Source organism: Trematomus bernacchii, unplaced genomic scaffold (assembly GCF_902827165.1).
Source record: "Trematomus bernacchii unplaced genomic scaffold, fTreBer1.1, whole genome shotgun sequence".
NCBI classification, from domain to species: domain Eukaryota; kingdom Metazoa; phylum Chordata; class Actinopteri; order Perciformes; family Nototheniidae; genus Trematomus; species Trematomus bernacchii.
Window position 1 is genome coordinate 9,382,229 of NW_022987714.1, and position 20,621 is coordinate 9,402,849.

The 20,621-nt window shown below is 39.9% G+C and overlaps 1 protein-coding gene across 1 annotated transcript in view; it reads right to left on the minus strand.

The window, feature by feature from the left end:
• Positions 1–4,152: 4,152 nt before the first annotated feature.
• The window catches only part of si:ch211-236l14.4 (SITS-binding protein), a 28,096-nt gene continuing 11,627 nt past the window's right edge, over positions 4,153–20,621 (minus strand). The window contains exons 3-10 of the mRNA XM_034141602.1: positions 19,787–19,994; positions 19,425–19,575; positions 15,750–15,947; positions 15,062–15,330; positions 14,820–14,956; positions 13,919–14,040; positions 5,453–5,632; positions 4,153–5,318 (exon numbers count right to left, since the gene is read on the minus strand). Of these exons, the coding sequence (XP_033997493.1) occupies positions 5,145–5,318; positions 5,453–5,632; positions 13,919–14,040; positions 14,820–14,956; positions 15,062–15,330; positions 15,750–15,947; positions 19,425–19,575; positions 19,787–19,994 (1,439 nt within the window). The 3' untranslated portion in view covers positions 4,153–5,144. The remainder of the gene's footprint in view (positions 5,319–5,452; positions 5,633–13,918; positions 14,041–14,819; positions 14,957–15,061; positions 15,331–15,749; positions 15,948–19,424; positions 19,576–19,786; positions 19,995–20,621) is intronic.

The following is a 20,621-nucleotide window of genomic DNA, read 5'->3' on the forward strand; positions in this document are numbered from 1 at the left end:
TGTGGCGTGTAGGCTAACTATGACAAATCAATACAGCATAATCAACAGACTACAAACTCCTGGCTTTCGGACAAGCATTTAAATTGTACACTTAATTGGCAAGCTGGAAAACCCATTCACTGAAGAGCAGACAGTGAAACCTAAAACCTTGACTTGCACTTTCTAAAAGTAGACTTTGGGAGAGATCTGCGGCCTCTGCTTGTCACCAGTTTAATTCATGTGCTACTTGCTCCACAACACCCTCAAAGACAAGAGGGGAGCCGATGTTACCGCTCCTGTTTTATAGGCTAATCGTTCATGCAGGAGCTTGGATGTTCCCAGTTCGTCTGGTGGTTATCACTGGGAGCTGTGAAAAGTGGAGAAAAGCATTGTTGCAGCTACTGTTTGTAGATAATTCCTGTCATTCTTCATTTGGTTTTTGGCAGGACAATTTGTTTTTCCTGCACTGCTGGGCAACTTACGTCAGGCTCTGTTTTGCCCCAAACTAATTTGGTTGATGTTACATGTGAATGTGGTGAAAATAATGTTCCTGCTGCAAAATGTTTTTGTAAGGTGAATGTCTCTGACCACAAGATTTCTGGGAGAAATTGTGTTATTGTGCCTTGTTTTGACATTAAAGTTGACCTTACAGGAAATAGGTTCACTGTTGAGAATGAAGGACCAATACTATTAAATGCAAAACTGCGGTAACGCTGTTGTATCTTTCAGGACCTTAACCTACTAAGAGGCCATCCTTACCATAAGACTATTTTAGAAGCAATGAAATTCATTGTGCTGGCATTACTTCAGTTTTATAAGTGCGTCAGAGAACTAAGGGGTCTTCGAGGTCCACTCTAGAGCTTGTGTTTGTCATTATTTAACCTGGTATTGGTCTATTCTGAGCTACTGTTGTAACATGGCAGTGCAACTTGGCGGACCCTGTGAATATGAAACGCCCCCTATATGGCTGGGCGATATGAAGAAAATCCTGAAGGACGATATTGTGGACCAAATACCTCAATATTGATGTTGTGACAATACTGTAGGGTTGATCTTCGATTTTTTTATAAAATACTTACACAATAAGATTTTTTTTTTTTAAACACCCTGCTCATACTGTATATCCCCCTATATACTACAGACTGAACCTTTAATTTTAACCAAAAAATCCTTGAGAGTGATAAAGGTCACATAAGGTTGTACTCACAACGTTACCCAGCTCAAGCCCTCTAACCTCTGCTGTCCTCTGAAGCAGATTCCCCTCTAAGCCTCCGACACTGTAACTTCATCACCTCACAAACCATGGTGCCACACGAGTATGTCTTGTGAATTTATCTGGCTGAGAACTGGGCGCCCAGTTTTTCAAAAAAGCGCCATATGAATCTAAGTGATTAAGAAGAGGGTGTAAACGGAGAGGGAGAGCTTGGTGGCTGGCGTGGAGGGGCATGTCTGCGGCCTGCTGCACCTGTCTGACTGCCCTAAAGGAGCAGAGCCTGGGGCCCCGAGGTGGAGCCCAGCCAAAGGAGCGGAAGGTAAGGAGGAGAAGCTTAGCGGGAGGTTGAGCTGAATGTGATTCCCCTGAGAATCTCTCTCACTGCGTGCTCACCAAATCTATAAATAACTTTTATTGGGTTAAAGTGGAATTAGTGGAAATATTAGTCGTCAGCATGTTCACAGATATATACACATTCTGACATGAGAGATTCTCTGACATGAGAAGACGGAAGAGCAAGAGGTGTTAATTATGAGAGCCCTGCACACTGACACATGTAGGCCTACACTCACACAGGAGCCAGCTGACATGGATATAGATGCAACAAATATCACAAGTAAAGCAATTATTTCCAAGATCATCATTTATTCATTTCCCATACTTGCATGTATCTCATAAGGGTCATACTGGTTGTTGAAGCCTATCCCACAATCTTTTGGTGGCAGGTAGACCAGTTGCCAGACAGTAAAACACACAGAGGCACATGTTCAGACCTCAGGCCAGATGTTATCAGATATAAAGAACCTTGTCTTTCCCACTGTTTGCACTGCTAACACATGAAGATGTCTTGAAATAATTATTGACTAAATTAATCAAAGTGAAGTAAGAAAATGTAAACTTTATTGCAACTTTGTCATTCTAAGTTCTCTGATTTACAGAAGAGAAAAAACACTTGTAATGGCACAGTCATCGTAATATGTACATTGCTGATACTGCAATAATCCAGACACTGGTGTCGTCCAGATTTAAGAGTGGCATATTAAGGCCCAATACACACAGTCTGTAGAGAGAAGGAATAAACACATCAAAGCTTTTTCCTGCAATTTATACATGAACATACCACGGCATTCCATAAAAGCAATAGAACGGGAACTAGACAAAGCTCCTCGAACAAAGGGCTTGGTTGGGGAAATCACAGTTTGTCCATTGTACATTCAGCTCTAGGAGAGATTAAGACGTCGATGTGTTCACAACATACTGCGTTGCACTAAGACATTTGGTGATTTGATAAGCTTCAGTTGACCTGAGTGTTTGAGTTGATACAATAAACGTTTTAGATCAAAATTACACAATCGGTTTAGTGGTAAAGCATTCACTAAAAGTGATACGTTTTCAGAGTCTGTATCATCACTGCTGGCCAGTTAAGATTGTCTTGTGAAGAACAAATCAATAAAGAAAAGCAAACTAACTAACTGTACATTGAGCAATGCATCATGGTGCAAAATCAGTTGTGTCATTTGCACATTATTAGCTTAAAGCATATAGTTAGGGTTAAAACCCAATTAAAAACATTTCACATAAGTAATCCAACTGAATTAAGGCAAGCAATACATGTTGATGTGATTACAATGAACCAAAGAGTAAGATGCTTACTCGTCAGGGTTTATGTGAAGTGGCCACTGCACCTCTGTGACTTTTTGTATCGGCAATAATAAAATCCACGGTGTCTGCCATCGAAAGATTTGTTATGAATGATAGCATTGTAGCCTTATACGTTGGGTTCAGAAAAGCTGCTTTCCCCATGTTGTCCTATTGGAAAAATAGTTTGACATCTCTGGAAATGCAGTTATTTGCTTTCTTGTCAAGACTTAAATTGATTGAGATGGAGAGTCCTCTTTATATGGTAAGAGGTGCAGGTAGTCAGATTTTGTGGGTAATATCTATGTTCTTGATATAAACTGACATTGCGAGAAAATGGTTGAAATTGTAAAAGAACAAAGGGTTATGGACATTTGTAATGTTACAAATCTGTAAAGCCACTGTGGAGATATGAATTTATAAATCCAAAAATGGTCTTGCCTGCAAATTTGAATGTGTACGTTTGAAGGAGTACAACTGTTAGCAGGCTATAAACTGGATGTGGATGATTTCAATATGGAGAACATAACATCTTTTGAAGATCAATTTAGTAACACATATTAGGATGATGTTAATCTGGGAACATACAGGACCAAGGCATCAGAGAACCCTGAAGACCATGCTCCCAGATTATGCTATCTTTGGACCAGTCTAGCTGTTTATGCTAAGCTAAGCAGCCACTTGCGCTATCTCAATGTTGCAACACAGTCTCAAGGCATTTCGTGTTATAGTCACGAAATTAATCTATTGATTCGTGTTCACCAACACGATTTACCCATTTTTTTCGTGTCACACAGAACGATTTTAAAAGCAATGTAAATAATAACAAATTAGAAGGAAAAAGATATTTAAAAAAATACAGATTTCAGTATTCTGACACAGAACGATTTTAGAAGCAATGTATTTATATTGGTAGTATGTTTTGTGCCTGCACCAAATAATAACAAATTAGAAGGAAAAAAAGATTAAAAAGAATACAGATTTCAGTATTCTGAGGCTCTGAGCCCCATTTCTTTTCCTCGCGGACGGCAAAAAAACTCCAACATTATATTATTTAAAATAAAAGGGTTAGGGTTAGGCTTAGGGTAAGATATTGAGTAAGAAAATGTTTTTATGAACCACACAGCTTCCGGTCTTCCAAGACCCGACTGGACAAAAAGACGTGGTGCAGGCACGAAACATACTACCAATAGAAATACATTGCTTTTAAAATCGTTCTGTGTGACATGAAAGAAATGCGGAAATCGTGTTGGTGAACACGAATCAATAGATTCAATTAATTTCGTGACTATAACACGAAATGCCGTGAGACTGGGGCGGGACATAGGTATCGGTCTTCTCATCTAACTCTCAGCAAGAAAGCAAATAAGTGTATTTCCTAACATTTTTAACTCTCTATTAAAAAGCTAATTTCAACCTCTGCGGTGTCGTCAACAAGGATTTCTTCTGAAGAGTACATCAACATCAGACATACAAAAAAATAGCAACCCATTTGAAATACCTTACTACAGCAGGTCAGTATGAAGGCAACAAATAAACTAAATTCAAATATAGCCAGAGGTACAATTACAGTGGCTTGGCCTCAAGTATATCTGGCCTACAGCACTAGAGGACATTCATACGTGTCCGACAGAGTGGTATGTTGATAAATTAAGTTGAACTACTGAATAAGTGCTAAGGGGTAAGATTGCTTTGTCTAATGACTCTGTAAAGATCTGAAAAACCATAACTTGAGGTACATTCATCAAACATCAGCCCTTTGGCCTGAATAGTTCAAGTAAAAGCGTCTCCGATGAGTTAGCAAAACATACAGTATCACGGTGCGTCGGCCTCTGTACGAAGCTTTCTGTGAGCTAGTTCATCCCAATAAGCCTCTTCCTTAGTTCTGCTATATCTTCATTTGGTCTTCTTGAGAGATTCCGATTCTTTGTTCCTCCTTATCAAGAGAGCCAGAAGCGATTTAAAGATTGTAGAAATGCGGTATGTAAACGCACAGATTTCTCCGGAACTTACATACAAAAAAAAGCAGAACAGATCAAAAAGTCCGGAAACAAATCAGCCAAGAGGTAAAACCGATTAACATTTTTTCAAAAGTAAGAAAACAATTGTGACAAAGGAAAAAAATCATAATGAACTGTAAAGTGCAAGTATAAAAAAAATCTTTCTACATATCATCTCAAGCCCTGAGACAGGGTCAATAGTCTTTAGTGGAAAAGTGCAAGTTAAGAACAGCACTAGTAATACAAAAAAAAAAGGGTTTGATTCAAAACAGTAACAGGATAAGTCAGGTGACTCGGTGGATCAGTCATGTGACTCAGCTTCTGCGTAAGAAGACAGCCACGTCCTCCAAGGGCACAGGGTAGTCCTGTAGGAACGTCCCCCCGTCGAACACCTGAGCATCACGGCTGTCCTGCCACTGGAAGCCCCCGTCAGGTAAATAAATATCCCTCTGCACTGCCCCCTTCTCCAGCACCGGTGCCACTAGAACCTGGAAATGCAAATTGGTAAAAACAAATTCAGATGTCAAAGAAGATTGTGCACTTAATTAGCAAGACATCAGGTTACATTCATAAACCATCCATGCCAAGTACATCGTAACCCCATCCCTTCCCATCAGGTCACCTCGTCTCCGATGAGGAACTGGTCATCGATGGTGAAAGTCACAGGGTCACTGGGACTGAGCCACCACATCGGCCTGTAGATGGGGTTTCCCGTCATCTGCCACTCATCTGCATACTTTTCTATCAGTGGGACCACATCCCTCTGGTGTTTTGCTATGTAGGCCCGTGTGAGGTTTAACACCTACGAGTCAAAAAGAGAGAAGAGCATAAACAAGATGAAGATTTCAGCAAAACATTATTAGTGGTAGCACAATGCTGTATAAATAGCCTACTGTTTATTTTTTATACCAGGCTCTATTGTTTTCACAAGTCCGTTATGAGAAGATAATATCTCGATATTGGAAATTCACCTCGATCAACTGGTCGTAAGTATTTTCATCGCAATCACCAATTCAATCCTACATAAACCCTTCCCTACTTAACACTAGAACCGCCAATCGGGTCAATTTGACCCAGAGCTGTTTTTTATTGTATGTAACTTTTTTTCAATAAAATATTAAAGTCTCCCAGTCCGTGACTTTTCCTGAAAGTGTGTTATGTAGCACCCTATGTTGTTAAAAATTGTCAATATGAAGTCAGATTGAAGAAATCGCCAAAAAAATTGCCATTTATACCTATTTCCGCCCAGCGGGTCATATTGACCCCACCCCTTTTCATATAAACATGACGTGTTGCTATAGCAACGCCTTTTGTCTACTGCGGTTCCTTATAGATTGAGAGATAGATTGAGAGAGAGAGAGATAGATGGATAGATATATTGATAGATAGTTATAGATAGAGAGAGAGAGAGAGATAGAGACAGTCTGTAGTGAAGGAGTGCGCTCCCGCTCACGGGAGACTGCTCGCGCTGCGCTCCGCAGCAAACAGCTGTGGGGCGAGTTGAAAGTACGTTATGCTGGCCGGGGTGTCTAAATAATGCTTCCGGGCCAGCGGGCCATTTATAATGTCGAGCCCTGTCATATGAAAAGCTGAGAGTCCACAGATTCTATTGGTATACGTTTCATCCCTGTGCGATCAAAACTCACTGTTCAATAAAAGAACATTTTACCTTGAAAATCAATGCATTCTAATAGCGGGTCAATTTGACCCAGGTGGCGGTTTTAGGTATACAAAATCCTCTGGCGGTTCTAGTGTTAAGAGTTTAACATTTTATTTATTATTTTGTTTGATGATTTATTTCCATATTGAGTAGTGTCTCCATGTGCCCTCTAATTAAATTACGTTTCTGAAGAATTAAATTTACACTGTAAAATATTACCATGATTTCACAATATTTAGCTGTAATATTTTACAATAAATTACTGTTTTACCACTTTACAGTCTTTACCTGTAATGTTCACAATATAATACTGTCATTTTGAATTTCACAGTGAAATCAATGCAGGCACAGTTAATTACTGTGAATGTACAGGATAAATTATTACCAGGATTTCACAACATGTTACTGTATTATTTCATAGTAAAATACTGTATTCAGACCATCCTCCGTGATAACCGGTGATAACACGACAAATTACGTGAACCGCGCTGCATTGTGGGATCGCAAAAGATTTCGAACGGCAAGTAACTGCTACGAGTCACTCAGTCACTTGGCGCCAAGAAGCAAAGACGAGAAGAAACACCTGTCACTACTCTGATAGGTAATTCAACGCATTTTGTTCCCCTTTACTTAAATGAAAATGTGTGCTTTTATTTAGACTTGCTCCAGTTTTGTTTAATGTGATTGCAGACAGTCTGAAATATCTGGTGTTCAGAGTTTCTGTTAGCCGGTAACGGTCATAGTCCGGTAAAATATGCTGAAGTCCGGCAAATCTAAATATCTTATATATATAATTATAATAATAATAATAATTTCCCCTTAGCGCAATATCGCATCAGTTTCGCCACTTATGTGACAGACAAGAAGAATACATTCTAATGTCTAACATTTAATGTGGAGAAAGAGATTTATCCTCCTGAAGGGGACATTTTGACCCCTCATGTAAACAAATACATAATGCTGCGCTATACTTTGCCGCGATACCCCGTTGCCAAGCAACGCTTAATGTTTGGTGTCCTTTGATAAGCAGGCAGTCATATCATTAGCCAGAACTAGCTAGATCTGATCGATATGGACATAAACGCGAGTGAAGTCTAATCGGACGGGAGAGAGATCAGAGATCAGATCAGCTGCTGTTGACGGAGACACGCAGCTCTGCATGATCACCTGCAGCTCTACATGATGCAGCTCTACATGATGCAGCTCTATGATCACCTGCAGCTCTACATGATGCAGCTCTGTCCGCCTGTGACAGACTGGTGAGCAGAGCAAAACACACACTTCAAGTTAGAACTAGAGAATGCAATTCCTGAAGAAATTGCTAGTGGGAATGCTTTATGCTGAAAAGCTGACGCTAAACTGCTATGCTGAAATGTAATGTGTAAGAAGAAAGTGAAGAATTTAGATTGAAATGATACATGAACACTGGGGGCTTGAATGTGTGATGAGAGAACAAAAGAAAGTAAAAAGGCTTGGAAAAGCAGCAGAATATTTGAACTGCAAACTTTTGAACTAACTTGATGGCGAATGATCTGTCGCCATGCCAACAGCATTTGATGACATCCCATAATACGCTTAGATGCGTTGATGCAGGGCTGCCAACCCTCACGCATTGAGCGTGAGAGTCATTAACCCATATCTCACGCACTCACGCCACAGATGCCTTTCCTCACGCTAAGTTTTCGTCCAAAATAAATGTATATAAAAATAAAGTGAAGGAACAGCAAACCGAGCGGTCTAAGAAATGAGACGGTCTTCTGGCTTAGTTCAGTAAAGTTGGAACGATATTGGGAGATTCGGATTTCACGGATCAGTAACTCATGAACAAAACGTTATTCAGACACAAATGACGTCTCCTAAGTACCGTGGTAAGGTTGACAACGAACTACAATCACATTTTGATCAAAAAAAGCCAATACGCGCCGTCCTCCGAGCTGGACACATTACATTGGTCTCTATTCGCAGCCGGAGAAGAAACGAGTGCTCAGGGACCGTCTGCAAAGTGCAACTCCGAAAAAAGAGAATACAATAATATTCACTATTATACAGTACATTACTACCAAACTCACTACACACATCAATAGTCTCCTGTGTGTCATACTACAGCAAGGAGTTTGGAAGAATATGCTTTTGAATAATTTTGGGGAATATTTATAATGTAAAATCTTCAATAAATATGGCATCATGTTCAATAACTTTACTATTATACAGTATATTTCTACCAAACTCACTATTTGCATTGTTGTTGTTAGCATCTGGTTAGCTAGCTGCGCTAATGGATATTAGAAGCTGTTTCTAAAACAAGGAGAGGGAGAGGTCTCTCCTGTCAGACTGAGAGAGATAACTACAGCTCAGTGAGGTAAGGGACTCTCTGAGTGTTTAGATAGTTAACTTTAGTCTAGTTATCTCAGTGGGTCTCAAACGTTTTGGTCACCATTTATGAGAATAAATGAAAAACAGTTATGAAATACTATATGACAGTAAAACAAGAATACAGTTTAAAAGGTGAGTGATTTGTAAAATATCCATAAAGAAAAAGAAAATTCATTTTGCTCTCAAAATGCACCAGGTTGATGCATTTAAAAAAATCTTCCCGGGGGAGCATGCCCCCGGAACCCCCTAGAGGAGGTGAGGACCCCCCCCCCCCCCCACTTAGAAAATAGCACTTTACCTCTGCTTACACCTATACATGTATGCCATTTTATATGCTGTGAGCTGATTATCGAGCCTTCATTGTAAGAGTCGCGGGTACACTGTGTGTGTGCGTATTCCACTGTAGCGCCCGGTACATTAATGGGAAACCCAGGACCATTAACCATTATTTAGTGGGAATGCTGATACAGCATTCCAACTATCTGTTCTTCGACGCACAAAATTCTTTATTATTCCGCCGGGTTATTTTGTACCTCTTCTTCTCCCACATTCCACATCGCAGAAACTCCGTTCAAACATCAAAACGTTCAGCTCGGTCGGGAATCGATTGCTATTACTTTTCTCATTCATAACTTTCATAATTCCAGAGATACATCCCATAATTCATCAAATTTTTAACATGGAAGTCAATGGAGAAACTCTTCAGACTTGAACAATCTTCATGCAACTTCAACTGCTAACTGCTCCTTCATACTTTCACTCAGAAACCTCATTCCAACTTTAAAATGTTACACATCTTTCTGACATTATTCGTGTAACACAACTTTCAAATCTGATTCATACTTTTAGAGATATTAAACATTGTTCAGACCTTGGTAAAGAGGCCTTCTTCAGATTTTAGAGTGTGTGATGTCACAGCTAGAGTGGAGGACAGATTTCATTTTGCCTTCATATTTTCTTTTAAACCTGCCATAATTCCTGAGACATAATTTGTCATGACAATCGTAGGAAAACATCTCGTAGCTTGAAAAATTCAAAAAAATTAGCCTCATCTTTCCCCACCACAGCAGCCGCACACCTTTAGTTAATCTGCCAAAAAGGCCACATTATTAACCCGAAAGTACACAAAAAGTACACTTCAGATGCTCAAGTTCCTTGACATGCTTCACACTTTGAAATTTCACCGATATCTGTTACGGTTCTTCAACAAAATCAAATCAAATCAAATCAAGTTTTATTTATATAGCACATTTTTGGTCGAGCCAAAGTGCTGTACATATAATAATTACCTTACAGTAAGGACACTTTACAGCAAATATAACAGCACAGTTTGTGCAGAATATCAGTATGAGAAAACGACACCAAAACCCTCTGTCCTTAGACCCAAAACGTTCACATGTAAGAGGTTTATCTCTCATTCAGAACAATGCAAATGCTCTCCTCTCACTGATTACTGCAAATCACCATGGAAACCTTTGATCTCTGGACACATAGTTAGCTGAAATATAAACACCTGTGTCATGGAACACGATGATGTCATAACTCCAACTGACATGCTCAGAGCAGCAGACTTCAGATAATGGTTAATGGTCCAGCCTTCTATGTGCCATTAGTGAGTTTTCCTCAAAAGCTGTTGCCATGGCAACGCATCCCTCGCCGTAAAACACGATATTGCTATAACTCCTATGAAAATGGTCAAAAAGGGCTCAAACTTCACATGTGTGCTAACAGTCCAGCCGTGAAGACATCTATTTGACAGTTTTAAGATTTCTTCAAATGCCGTTGCCTTGGCTACACAATGCTCACTATGAAACACGGTTTTCTCACAACTTCAGTTCAAATGCTCGAAATGGCCCAAAACTTCACATGTTTGGTAACTATGCAGCCATCAACACATCTAAGCGTATTATGGGGTGTCATCAAATGTTGTTGCCATGGCGACAGATCATTCGCCATCAAGTTAGTTCAAAAGTTTGCAGTTCAAATATTCTGCTGCTTTTCCAAGCCTTTTTACTTTCTTTTCTTCTCTCATCACACATTCAAGCCCCCAGTGTTCATGTATCATTTCAATCTAAATTCTTCACTTTCTTCTTACACATTACATTTCAGCATAGCAATTCAGCGTCAGCTTTTCAGCATAAAGCATTCCCACTAGCAATTTCTTCAGGAATTGCATTCTTTAGTCTGAAGTCTGCTGCTGTTTTATGGTGAGGGATGCGTTGCCATAGTAACACCACATTACGTAACATCAGATTTGATGTAGAGCTGTGTTAACCATTATCTGAAATCTGCTGCTCTGAGCATGTCAGTTGGAGTTATGACATATGGATAATCTCCACATGTCTACCCTACTTTTATAATTTTCTAATCATAAATCTATCGATTAGATTTAGTTAATCTATTATAATTAGTTTGTTTAATATAGAGTCGTTATCAATTTGTTTTAAAGCTCAATAAATAACAAAGAAGACCTTTGGCCGGCACTTTTCTGATTTTGTCCGGAAGATTTCAGCTTTAACGGACATGTTGACTGGCAAAAAAAAATCTAATGGAAACTCTGCTGGTGTGACATTATTGTCCCTGATATTTTTTCTTCTAACATTTGAAATGTGTATATGTTAATGTGTTTTTTCTCTGATCCCAGGTTTCACATTGCTGTGTTTTGCGACCAATTTGAGATGCATGCAAAACCAAAGGCTGCCCCCGTCCAAAGAAGAGAGGTAAACGTTGTTAGAAAAAAGGTGCAGGTTTTACTTAAATTGAAAGGGGCACCGCTGCATGTGCCTTAAAATAAACTATGCAACATATAAATCTATGTAAAATTGAAAGTTGTTGTCTTGGCTTATTGTTTTCAGGTGCTTCCTGGGTATTAACCCTGAGACGGGCTCGAAAGCCAAGAAGAAGCGTGGCGTTATAAACCCCCATGTCAGCACATTCTTTAGAAAACTCCTTGACTTCGAGTGGATGTCTATGTAGACATGTCCAGGACTAATGTAAGGCACTCACAGTCTGTAGAAAGTTTCATGTGAAATGTACTTTGCACTTGAATGGAGGAATAAAAAGTTAAAATGGGTATTTTCTTGTTTTATTTTTGTTGATTGAGCAGATTCAATTGTGTATGGTAAAATCTCAGTTAACTAGTCAAATTTACAATATATTATAGTATTATTTACATTTTTATATTTACAGTAAATTACTGGCCACTGTGTTGCATTACTTCTAGAGTAAAAGTGTGAAAATACAATATATTACAGGTAATTACTGTAATATATGTACAGCAAGGTACCATAATACCACAGCTCTGTACTGCTATATCACAGTACTTCCATGGGCATGGCAACTGTAAAGTCACAGTATATAGTTGTACTTTTATTCTAATTTACTGTAAAATATCTACTGAAAATGACTGTGAAATCCATGCAACTAGTAGCCAGTAATTTACTGTAAATGTACAGCCAAAAATGTTACAGTGTAGTCATTGTCAGCCAACATGTGGGTCTCATTTTGCATACCAAGCGTGTGTTTCATTAGTATCCGGCAAAATATATTTTTGAAAAACTAAAACAAAAAAGGCCTTTCCTAAACAAAATCATCTGCCTTAAGTAGTTCAGGACATGAATAGTATTAATATTATATATTATATATGATATTATATAACTATGAGCTCTGCAAAATCCATTTGTGCCATCTCTACATCCAGACATGTAGACAAAACTTAAGACTCAATGTTGACTTAGTGGTTTTAACAGTGTCCACGTCTTTCTCCTGTCTCCCTCTGTCCAAACTACTTCAGCATTCCTGGAAGGGTCACATCCTCTTCAGTGTCCCATGACAAAAACCACATCTATAAAACATTTATTTTTATGAGTTGGGATTGAGAACATTTGAAGGAATGAGCTTGAAGTCACAGCTCGGGTTTGAGTGGATCTTTCTCTAAATGAGAAGCCAGGCATGTGTGTGGGTTTGAGGTTTGATTCCAATAAAGCCGCTGCTGTGACCTGTCTACGACTGAACAATCCCACATTCTGGAAATGAAGGTGTGCCACATTTAAACTAAGCATTAAGCATGTATAAAGCAGGTCTCCTCCAAAGTTTCTTCTTAGTCCCACTTCATCCGAGTTTATAAATTGAAGGCCACGCATGAGACCGAAATGGAAAACATTGCTGCTGTCAAACGTCTAACTGTCCAAAAGGCCTATTTTTATCTTTGTCACGCAACACAAGTCACAACCAATATATTTTCGCTGCCTCAGTTCTCTCCTAGTGGAAGAAAAAAGTTGATCACTCCCACTCAGTCACACTTGTCAATTACTCATGGAAATGTTAATTGCCACAATAAAGTATTTTTCCAAGACTTGTCCCCAAATTCATTATCATTCCTGCTGAAGTGGCTCTTGAGAGTGAGAGTGAGCCATAAATCTAGAGAAGGGATTGTAATTCAGAACAGATGTACTCCTAACCGCAGGTGATGTCGGGAGGGGGCCAGGCCATCGCTCCCATTGAGGAAAGGACAAGGGAGGGGGTACAAAAATAGACCTAACCCTCCTGGTGGGAACCTGAGCCATGAAAAGTATCGATGTCTGTCACCGGACTCGCTGAGATTGTAGGCTTTGTTTTCCTGCCGGGCAAGGTGAACTGTACATTCCTGCTTTCCAGCAGAGAGGGACAGGGTTTAGTCCTGAATCTGAAGTTCTGATAGACCAGGTTTCAGCAGCCCCCATGCCTCCTGCAAACACACCGGTGGGAACTTCTCATCCTGACCCTCAAAAACTGAGGAGAGGCTGCTGGGTTAAACTCCTGCTCTCTTGTTTTTTTTCCGAGAAGGAAATATAATCTTGCTTGTTAACAAATCTTGAAAAAAACACAAACCTGTTTTTTGAACGCTATTGTAATCTTTTCTAATGTCAGTGAGAAAAATGTAAAGACTGCTCTTCAGCCTGCATGGCTCTGCGGTGTGGTTCAAATTCAGAGTGCAGGGTTAGAGTGTGTTAGAGTGACTTCATGCTTTGTAATGTATTTTTGGTTGAGTTCTTTACAAAAAATATTCTAGTTTACCCGGTCCTCTCCGCAGACCCAGGGTGGCGTGTGGAAGCTGATAACAGGAAGGAAAGCTGTGATCTCCAGCCAACGGATGAACAACTCCTCATCTGTGACCAGGTCTCCAGAGAGAGAACCACCTGCAGAGAGAGGCAGAGAAAAATGCCAAACATGAAAATGGTAGACTCAAAAATATCCAAGAGGAAACATGCACGCTAGGCGATTTTGGAGACATGGTCAGGTTGCCTTTTTAGCTGGACATAAGCTACTAAAGCATGGGAAAACATAGAGGGAGTTGGAAGTGAATGAACCTTTTAACATAGCTAGCATCAGGTAAAGCTCCCTCAGGCGATACAGAAGACATTTTAATGGTTGCTAATGTCAGTCATTAATATTAAACATGTTTAAAAGCTAGCGGCTTCTGGTAAAGACCTTGCCAAATTTGGTCTTTGTGGTGTTGTTTGAAATGTACATTTCGCATTCAGGATCTGGCTTATATGAATGGTGTTTGATTAATAAATAATTCATTAATACATTGATAGGAGGAAATAGTGAATTAAGGAAATTATAAAGTTGCATAATCCTTGCACAATTTTCACACCTACCAGAAGTGACATATGGGGCACATGAGCGTGCCATGTTTTACGAAGGTCAGAGAGCAATTACAGTATATCAGGTCATCTATTCTGTCTGTAGCACTGACACTCTGTCTATCTTCCAGATAGACATCAGCTGTTTGACTGGCTATTGCAGGAATTTGCTATACTACAGGAATTAACCTAATTTATGTCCAAAACAAGAACATCCAGAGCTATTTTGTGTCTATTTCTTTATGAAGTAGTGAAATAAAGATGCTCTTTTAGGACATACTGTATGATGTACTGAGGTGAGAAAATGTACTCATAGGCTGTGGTATTACCTACTGCATCAGGAATGAGGAAGTTGTATCCCAGCAGAGTGTGGTGCAGCAGGGAGGGAATGATGCCCTTCAGGCCCATTGGGCTCCAGTCGGACTGCAAGGGGCTCATCCTCACAAACAGAGGCTTGTGGCTTGACCTGAGACACAAATAGCATCATAAGAAGTGGAAGGAGTAATCTCACATTGGGAAACATCTCTTTCTGTAAACAGTGGCAGTTGGTACTGAGGCTCGAGGGAGTTACCGTGTCCCCGCTGTCACGATGGTGGAGTCTCCTATCCGTGTGGCCATGTCGGCCAGCAGGCTGATGTACTTGTCTCCCCCGAGAGCCTGTGGAGGCCTCAGAGCTTGCTCCTCAAACAGATTCCCCTCGGCCCCCTCCAGCACCACATACTCCATCCCTAGGTGTGCCTGCAGGGACCCCACCCTGTCCAGAAACCAGCTCACCGCTCCAGGGTTGGTGATGTTTAGCTTTACACAGAACTTTCCTCGCCACTGACTCATCACAGGGCTCTAAAGAGGAAAAGTAGAGTTTACACAACGATAATTTTCTATTTTTGCAATTCATTATTAACTACGGCTCCTCCGCTGTTGCAGTTTTAGATTTTCTGTTTTAGGCCATGCTCAAACTGCTCTGCTTTTTATCAATCTGCAACTTGTGAGAAGAGACAGGCAGATGGAAATTGTCTACTTCGGAAAAAATAGCTGTTTCTGGTTTCTCTTTTTAATTGGGGTTCTCAAAAGTTGAGGAAAATTCTACGTTTTAGACATGGAATAGGTTTTCTGTGAATGGACCGATCACAAGGCAACTCTTTACTACAACAACAACCAGAATGAAATTAGAGAAACCTCGGGTAAAAGTTAACATGCAGAGGACAGGGAACGCAGCCAAGTGCTTCTCAGGATGATGATGAAGTCCACTCAGTTCTCACCAGCTGTCCCTGAGGCGCTGAGGGGAGGCTGAGCCAGAAGGCCTCGGTGCCGTCCATGAGGGAGGTGTGGAACTGCGTGGTGTCCACCCCCAGGAAAGGGGACAGGGTGATGGAAATGTTAAGAAGCTTGACAAGTGGGAGGTCCCTGGTCAGTCTCTTGGACATCCCCCTTTTCCTGCTGTTGAGGTAGTCATGGTCCTGCAGAGAGACAGAGACATTCACTGTCATATCTGAATCAACAGTTAGAAAAGTGTCAACATTCTACACTCGGAGGGAAGCCTTACATCTTAATGTACACTTCAAATGACGATGAAATCATTGTATCGTATCGTACATACGATACAATGATACTTTTTCGTCATTTCAAGTCAGCAGCTCCATTTCCAACATCAACAAGGACAAGAACCAAGGGAAAATACATTTAACGTAACATTGCAATCGGTAAAGACAATATTTTCAAGACCCCTTGCCGACATTTGATCCAGGATTTATTTCAGTTTTACATTTTAAGGATAGGCTGGTCCACAAAAGAATGCTTTAATCTCACCTTATTAAATCGTAGGACCCTATATTTTAGATGTTATGGTACAGGACATTGCAGTCAGAGACAATGTTAACATGTTATTATAATGGTAGGTTGATCATAGAGTTTCTCAAAGGGTTGACCTACAATATGACTTTTGCCCTTTTACCGTATATCATAATCCTTTGGTATTTACATGGACAAGTCAAAACAGAGATGTCAGGTTACATAACTCTGGAATGAAACCTTTTAAGAATACAACGAATGACCCCAGGAGGTAAACCAGCTGTGGGAAGAAAGGGTGGATTAGCAGGTTATGTAATTTTCGTAATGCTCCCCTTTGTCCTGCTTCTACCCTGAATTTGAGTTCTGCATAATTGACAAAATAAAATAAATTGTGAAAAAGATGACCCAAACATCTTTTTATAGTAGATTTGCGAAAAGCTGCATTATTTAGTCTGAGTAATACTTTTAGAAACACGACAGCCTAATAATAACTCTACTTCCAGTGCCTGTAATTCCACACTAATATGGAAACTCGGAAAGAAGTGTGACTGATAATTTACGAACACTTGTAAAACTGGCTTTAAAGAGAAGCCTAGTTTTATTTACATTTTTTACAGAGGGTCATTGTTGCCTTTTACACCTCAGTACACTTAATGGACAAATTCCATACGTTTCCAGGCAGCACTGTACACATGGCTTATTCTTTATGGCATTTATGGAGGGGAACTGGATGACAACAATACCTTTGATGTACCAGAAAACTTCACATTGTGGGTAAAGGAAACTTGTTTTAACGTCGACTGACGTGCGTTATTCCTCTCCCTCTTCTTAATCCTTTCACACCTTCTGAACTGGTAAAGGAAACATACTGTAGGCTAGGGCTGTGCAATTAATCGTATTTTAATCGCAATTACGATTTTGGCCTGCCACAATTACGAAAACAACATAATCGAAAAAAACAATTATTTTGCTTTGCTAGGTTGTGACTGCACTGCAACATATTTTATCTAATTAATTTTTGTCTAATTTATTTTAATTGATCATATTTATATATGTTTAGTAGCTTGTGAAAGTGCGCTCCAAAATATTTGATGATCTTGTTTATTGGTATTTATTATTTTGATATTATTTATTTAAATGTAAATATATATTTATCATTTATTTAATCATTTTTGTATTGGTTTTTCAGTTGAATTATACGTTCAGGGTAATCAACAGTTAAAAAGATACTGTTCAAATTATTATTTGTATTTGTTTTAAAGTTCAATAAATGGATGTTTTCAAAGCCAATGAATAATCGTATTTAATAATCGTGATATCAATTATTGACCAAAATAATCGTGATTATGATTTTTGCCATAATCGCACAGCCCTAATGTAGGCTTTGTGTATGTATATAATAAACTCTGCCTCCTCTTATATTTCATGTTCAGGTCAGATCGCTGCATCAAGTGTGTCTTGGCTGACATCCCTTCTTGTCTCAACACAAACATTTCTTCACCATCCCACGGTTACCACTCTCAGAGCAACCTGAGATCAGTACGGAGAGTCTCTGTTTGTCTTCTCTCGGCTATATCTGTTTTGTAATGGAAGATCTCGAGTATTGACTTAGATCCACTTGACAGTGGTCCTGTTTCTAGGCAGTTCCCAACAACTCTCAAGGACCAATGTTAACATCACCAAATAATGAAATCCCAAATACTGGAAGTATAGTCTGTGATCATGATGTACTGTATCAGATTTACAAATGATGAGACATCTTTCCAAGAAGTGGCCAGTGTGCTGTGGTTTACATTCAGACTTATTTTTCAACATAAGGACATGAAGTACTTAACCATCTTTTTCTTCTACGTTGTGACATTTCTGTGAACCTGTCCTCCCTCATTCCCTCCTCGCCCGTCTCCGGCACTCTGGAGATTTACTTAAGTTGAAAAGTCTTTCATCTCTAGGCTTGACCAGTTTTGAGCCTCTGACCAATGAACCCTCGCCAGCTTCACAGCCCAGATGGTTAAGGAGGAGGATTACAGGAGTCTACAGCTACACGGTGCAAGAATAAAGGATGAATAAAAGATCATTTGCACCATTAGAGATATGCTTATAGCAGAAGGCTACTAAACTGAATATGCTTAAAGTGGACCTATCATGCTATATTTGAATAATATATTGTAGGGCCATACCTATATAAGGTATATTTATACGTTTTCTTTTTCAAAATACCAAACAGATCATGCATTTTAGCCATGCCTCATTTCGCTCTATTTTGCTGTCCTCCACCCTGTCTTTGCATGCGCTGCAGCTGACCACGCCCCCCTGCAAAGGAGGGGGCCGAGTTACGAGCATCGTGTTACCATGCTGTTACCATGCCACGGCAACCTCTCATTCCCCTGATAGGTCAGCTCCTCCGTCCTTACGTCAGAGGAATGTTCAAATATGGATGAGTTTTTATCAGATCCGTTGCAGCCCCGTTTTTAGAGATTTGGGTATGGAGGAAAAGAGAGAGGGTTGTGTTTTCTGACACTTGGTGAGTTCCCTGGAACACCGGGGACACATATTCATGTATAAAAGACGTACAAAAGTGCATTTTGCATGATAGGTCCTCTTTAAGTAAAATGCGAACTACTGTAAGGTTGCCAGAGTATGACAGAAAGTAAAACTTTGATAACATTGGCTACACACATTTTGGTAAAACAGCTTCTCTGTTGGTACAAACATACTTTTTTATGATTAGAGCCAAGGGTTGCAACTAACAATTATTCATCACTCACACTTTATTTTCACGATTAATCGTTGATCGTCAGAAAATATAGAAACATGTCTATCCCAGTTTCTCAAAGTCCAAGGTGATGTCTTTAAACGTCTTGCTTTGTCTGGTCAAAACCCACAGATATACATTTGAATATGATTTATAACAAAGCGTAGTTGAATACTTGATTCTGATTGGTCAATTTGGACATTACAGAGGTTGTTAATTTTCTTTTAGAGAACAGTCCGTTGCTAAGGAGCAACAAGGGACCAAAGCATGTGCCAGTCATATCCATCTGCAGAACAGCATGACTTTATCTTTTAAAGATTGCCAGTCTACTAAAGACTCTGAGGCTGCAGTAAAGAGACAGTGTGGCGGGCAGTGAGGAGTGAGGAGCTCGTACCATGTCGGAGAGGAGGGTGGTGGAATGTTCATTGAGGCTGATGACTCCCTCCCCAAGCTGGTGTCTCTTCAGACGATTAGAGAAAGTCCTCAGCTCCCTCTCCACCTTCGGCCCTGAATCCATGTTAGTGAGCAGCTTCCAGAACGGCAGCCTGTAGTACACACAGAGGGATGATACGAATCTGCTGCTCTGAGGAACCTGGGTAAAGTGTAGTTTATCACTCCCTAAATACCCAGAAAGTTTTAGTCTGTGGTAACTGGAACCAGAGATGCACCACGGCTTGATTTATTGATAATATGAATCAACAAAGTTCCACTTCTGACAAGTAACCCACCACTAATCCTCATCTTAACTGAACGTACCACAGTGCGTTCATGTTGGGCAGCTCCCTGCTGTGCTGGTACAGTTGCTGCACTGCTTCCTGGTGAGCAGCTTTCACATTGTTGGCCACACACACGGTGTACTGCAGAGGCTCTCGCTCCATACTGGGCAGCGACTGCAGGCAGAACTGCTGTCGGCTGTCCAGCCCCAGCTGCAGAGGAATATCAGGAGAAACAAGCACTGCCACACCTGCAACGAGAAAGAGAGGGGAGAGGGCACAGGGTGTTTATCACATTGTACTGGTCAGAGATCCATACTTGATGCTTCAGATCCATCTATATTATGAAATACATCAAAAATAATGTTGTTACCAATTACAAATACTTGCTCAACGAACATTTTTAAATAAAATACAAAATATGGGTAGGCAAAAATTATGTTTTAAAGTTCTGTCAGATCAGTCAATTTCCCACATCATAGATTTAAGGTGGAAAGCCGTGGTGCATCATGGGAGGCTCTGACAGTCAAAGTAACAATTGAATGAGAACAACCGATAGAAAAGCAACTGGGGAACATCAACAGTCCTTGATGGCGCATTCATTATTTCATGACAATAAAAGAGACAATTATAAGAACAGTAGAGTAAGCACAATTCCAAAAACATCTCCAACTTTACAAGCGCCAAATTGATCGAGTGCAAAGGCCACAAAACCCCTGTCCTTCCACCTAATACTGACAACAACCTAGAACAAAATTATTATTCTATGTACCACCTAACACTGCAGTGGAGGGGAACACAAATAAATATGGTAAACTGGTAAAATTGTCTTATTTCACAATAAAATGAAATGGTAAATAATGCATTTAATTTCAAAC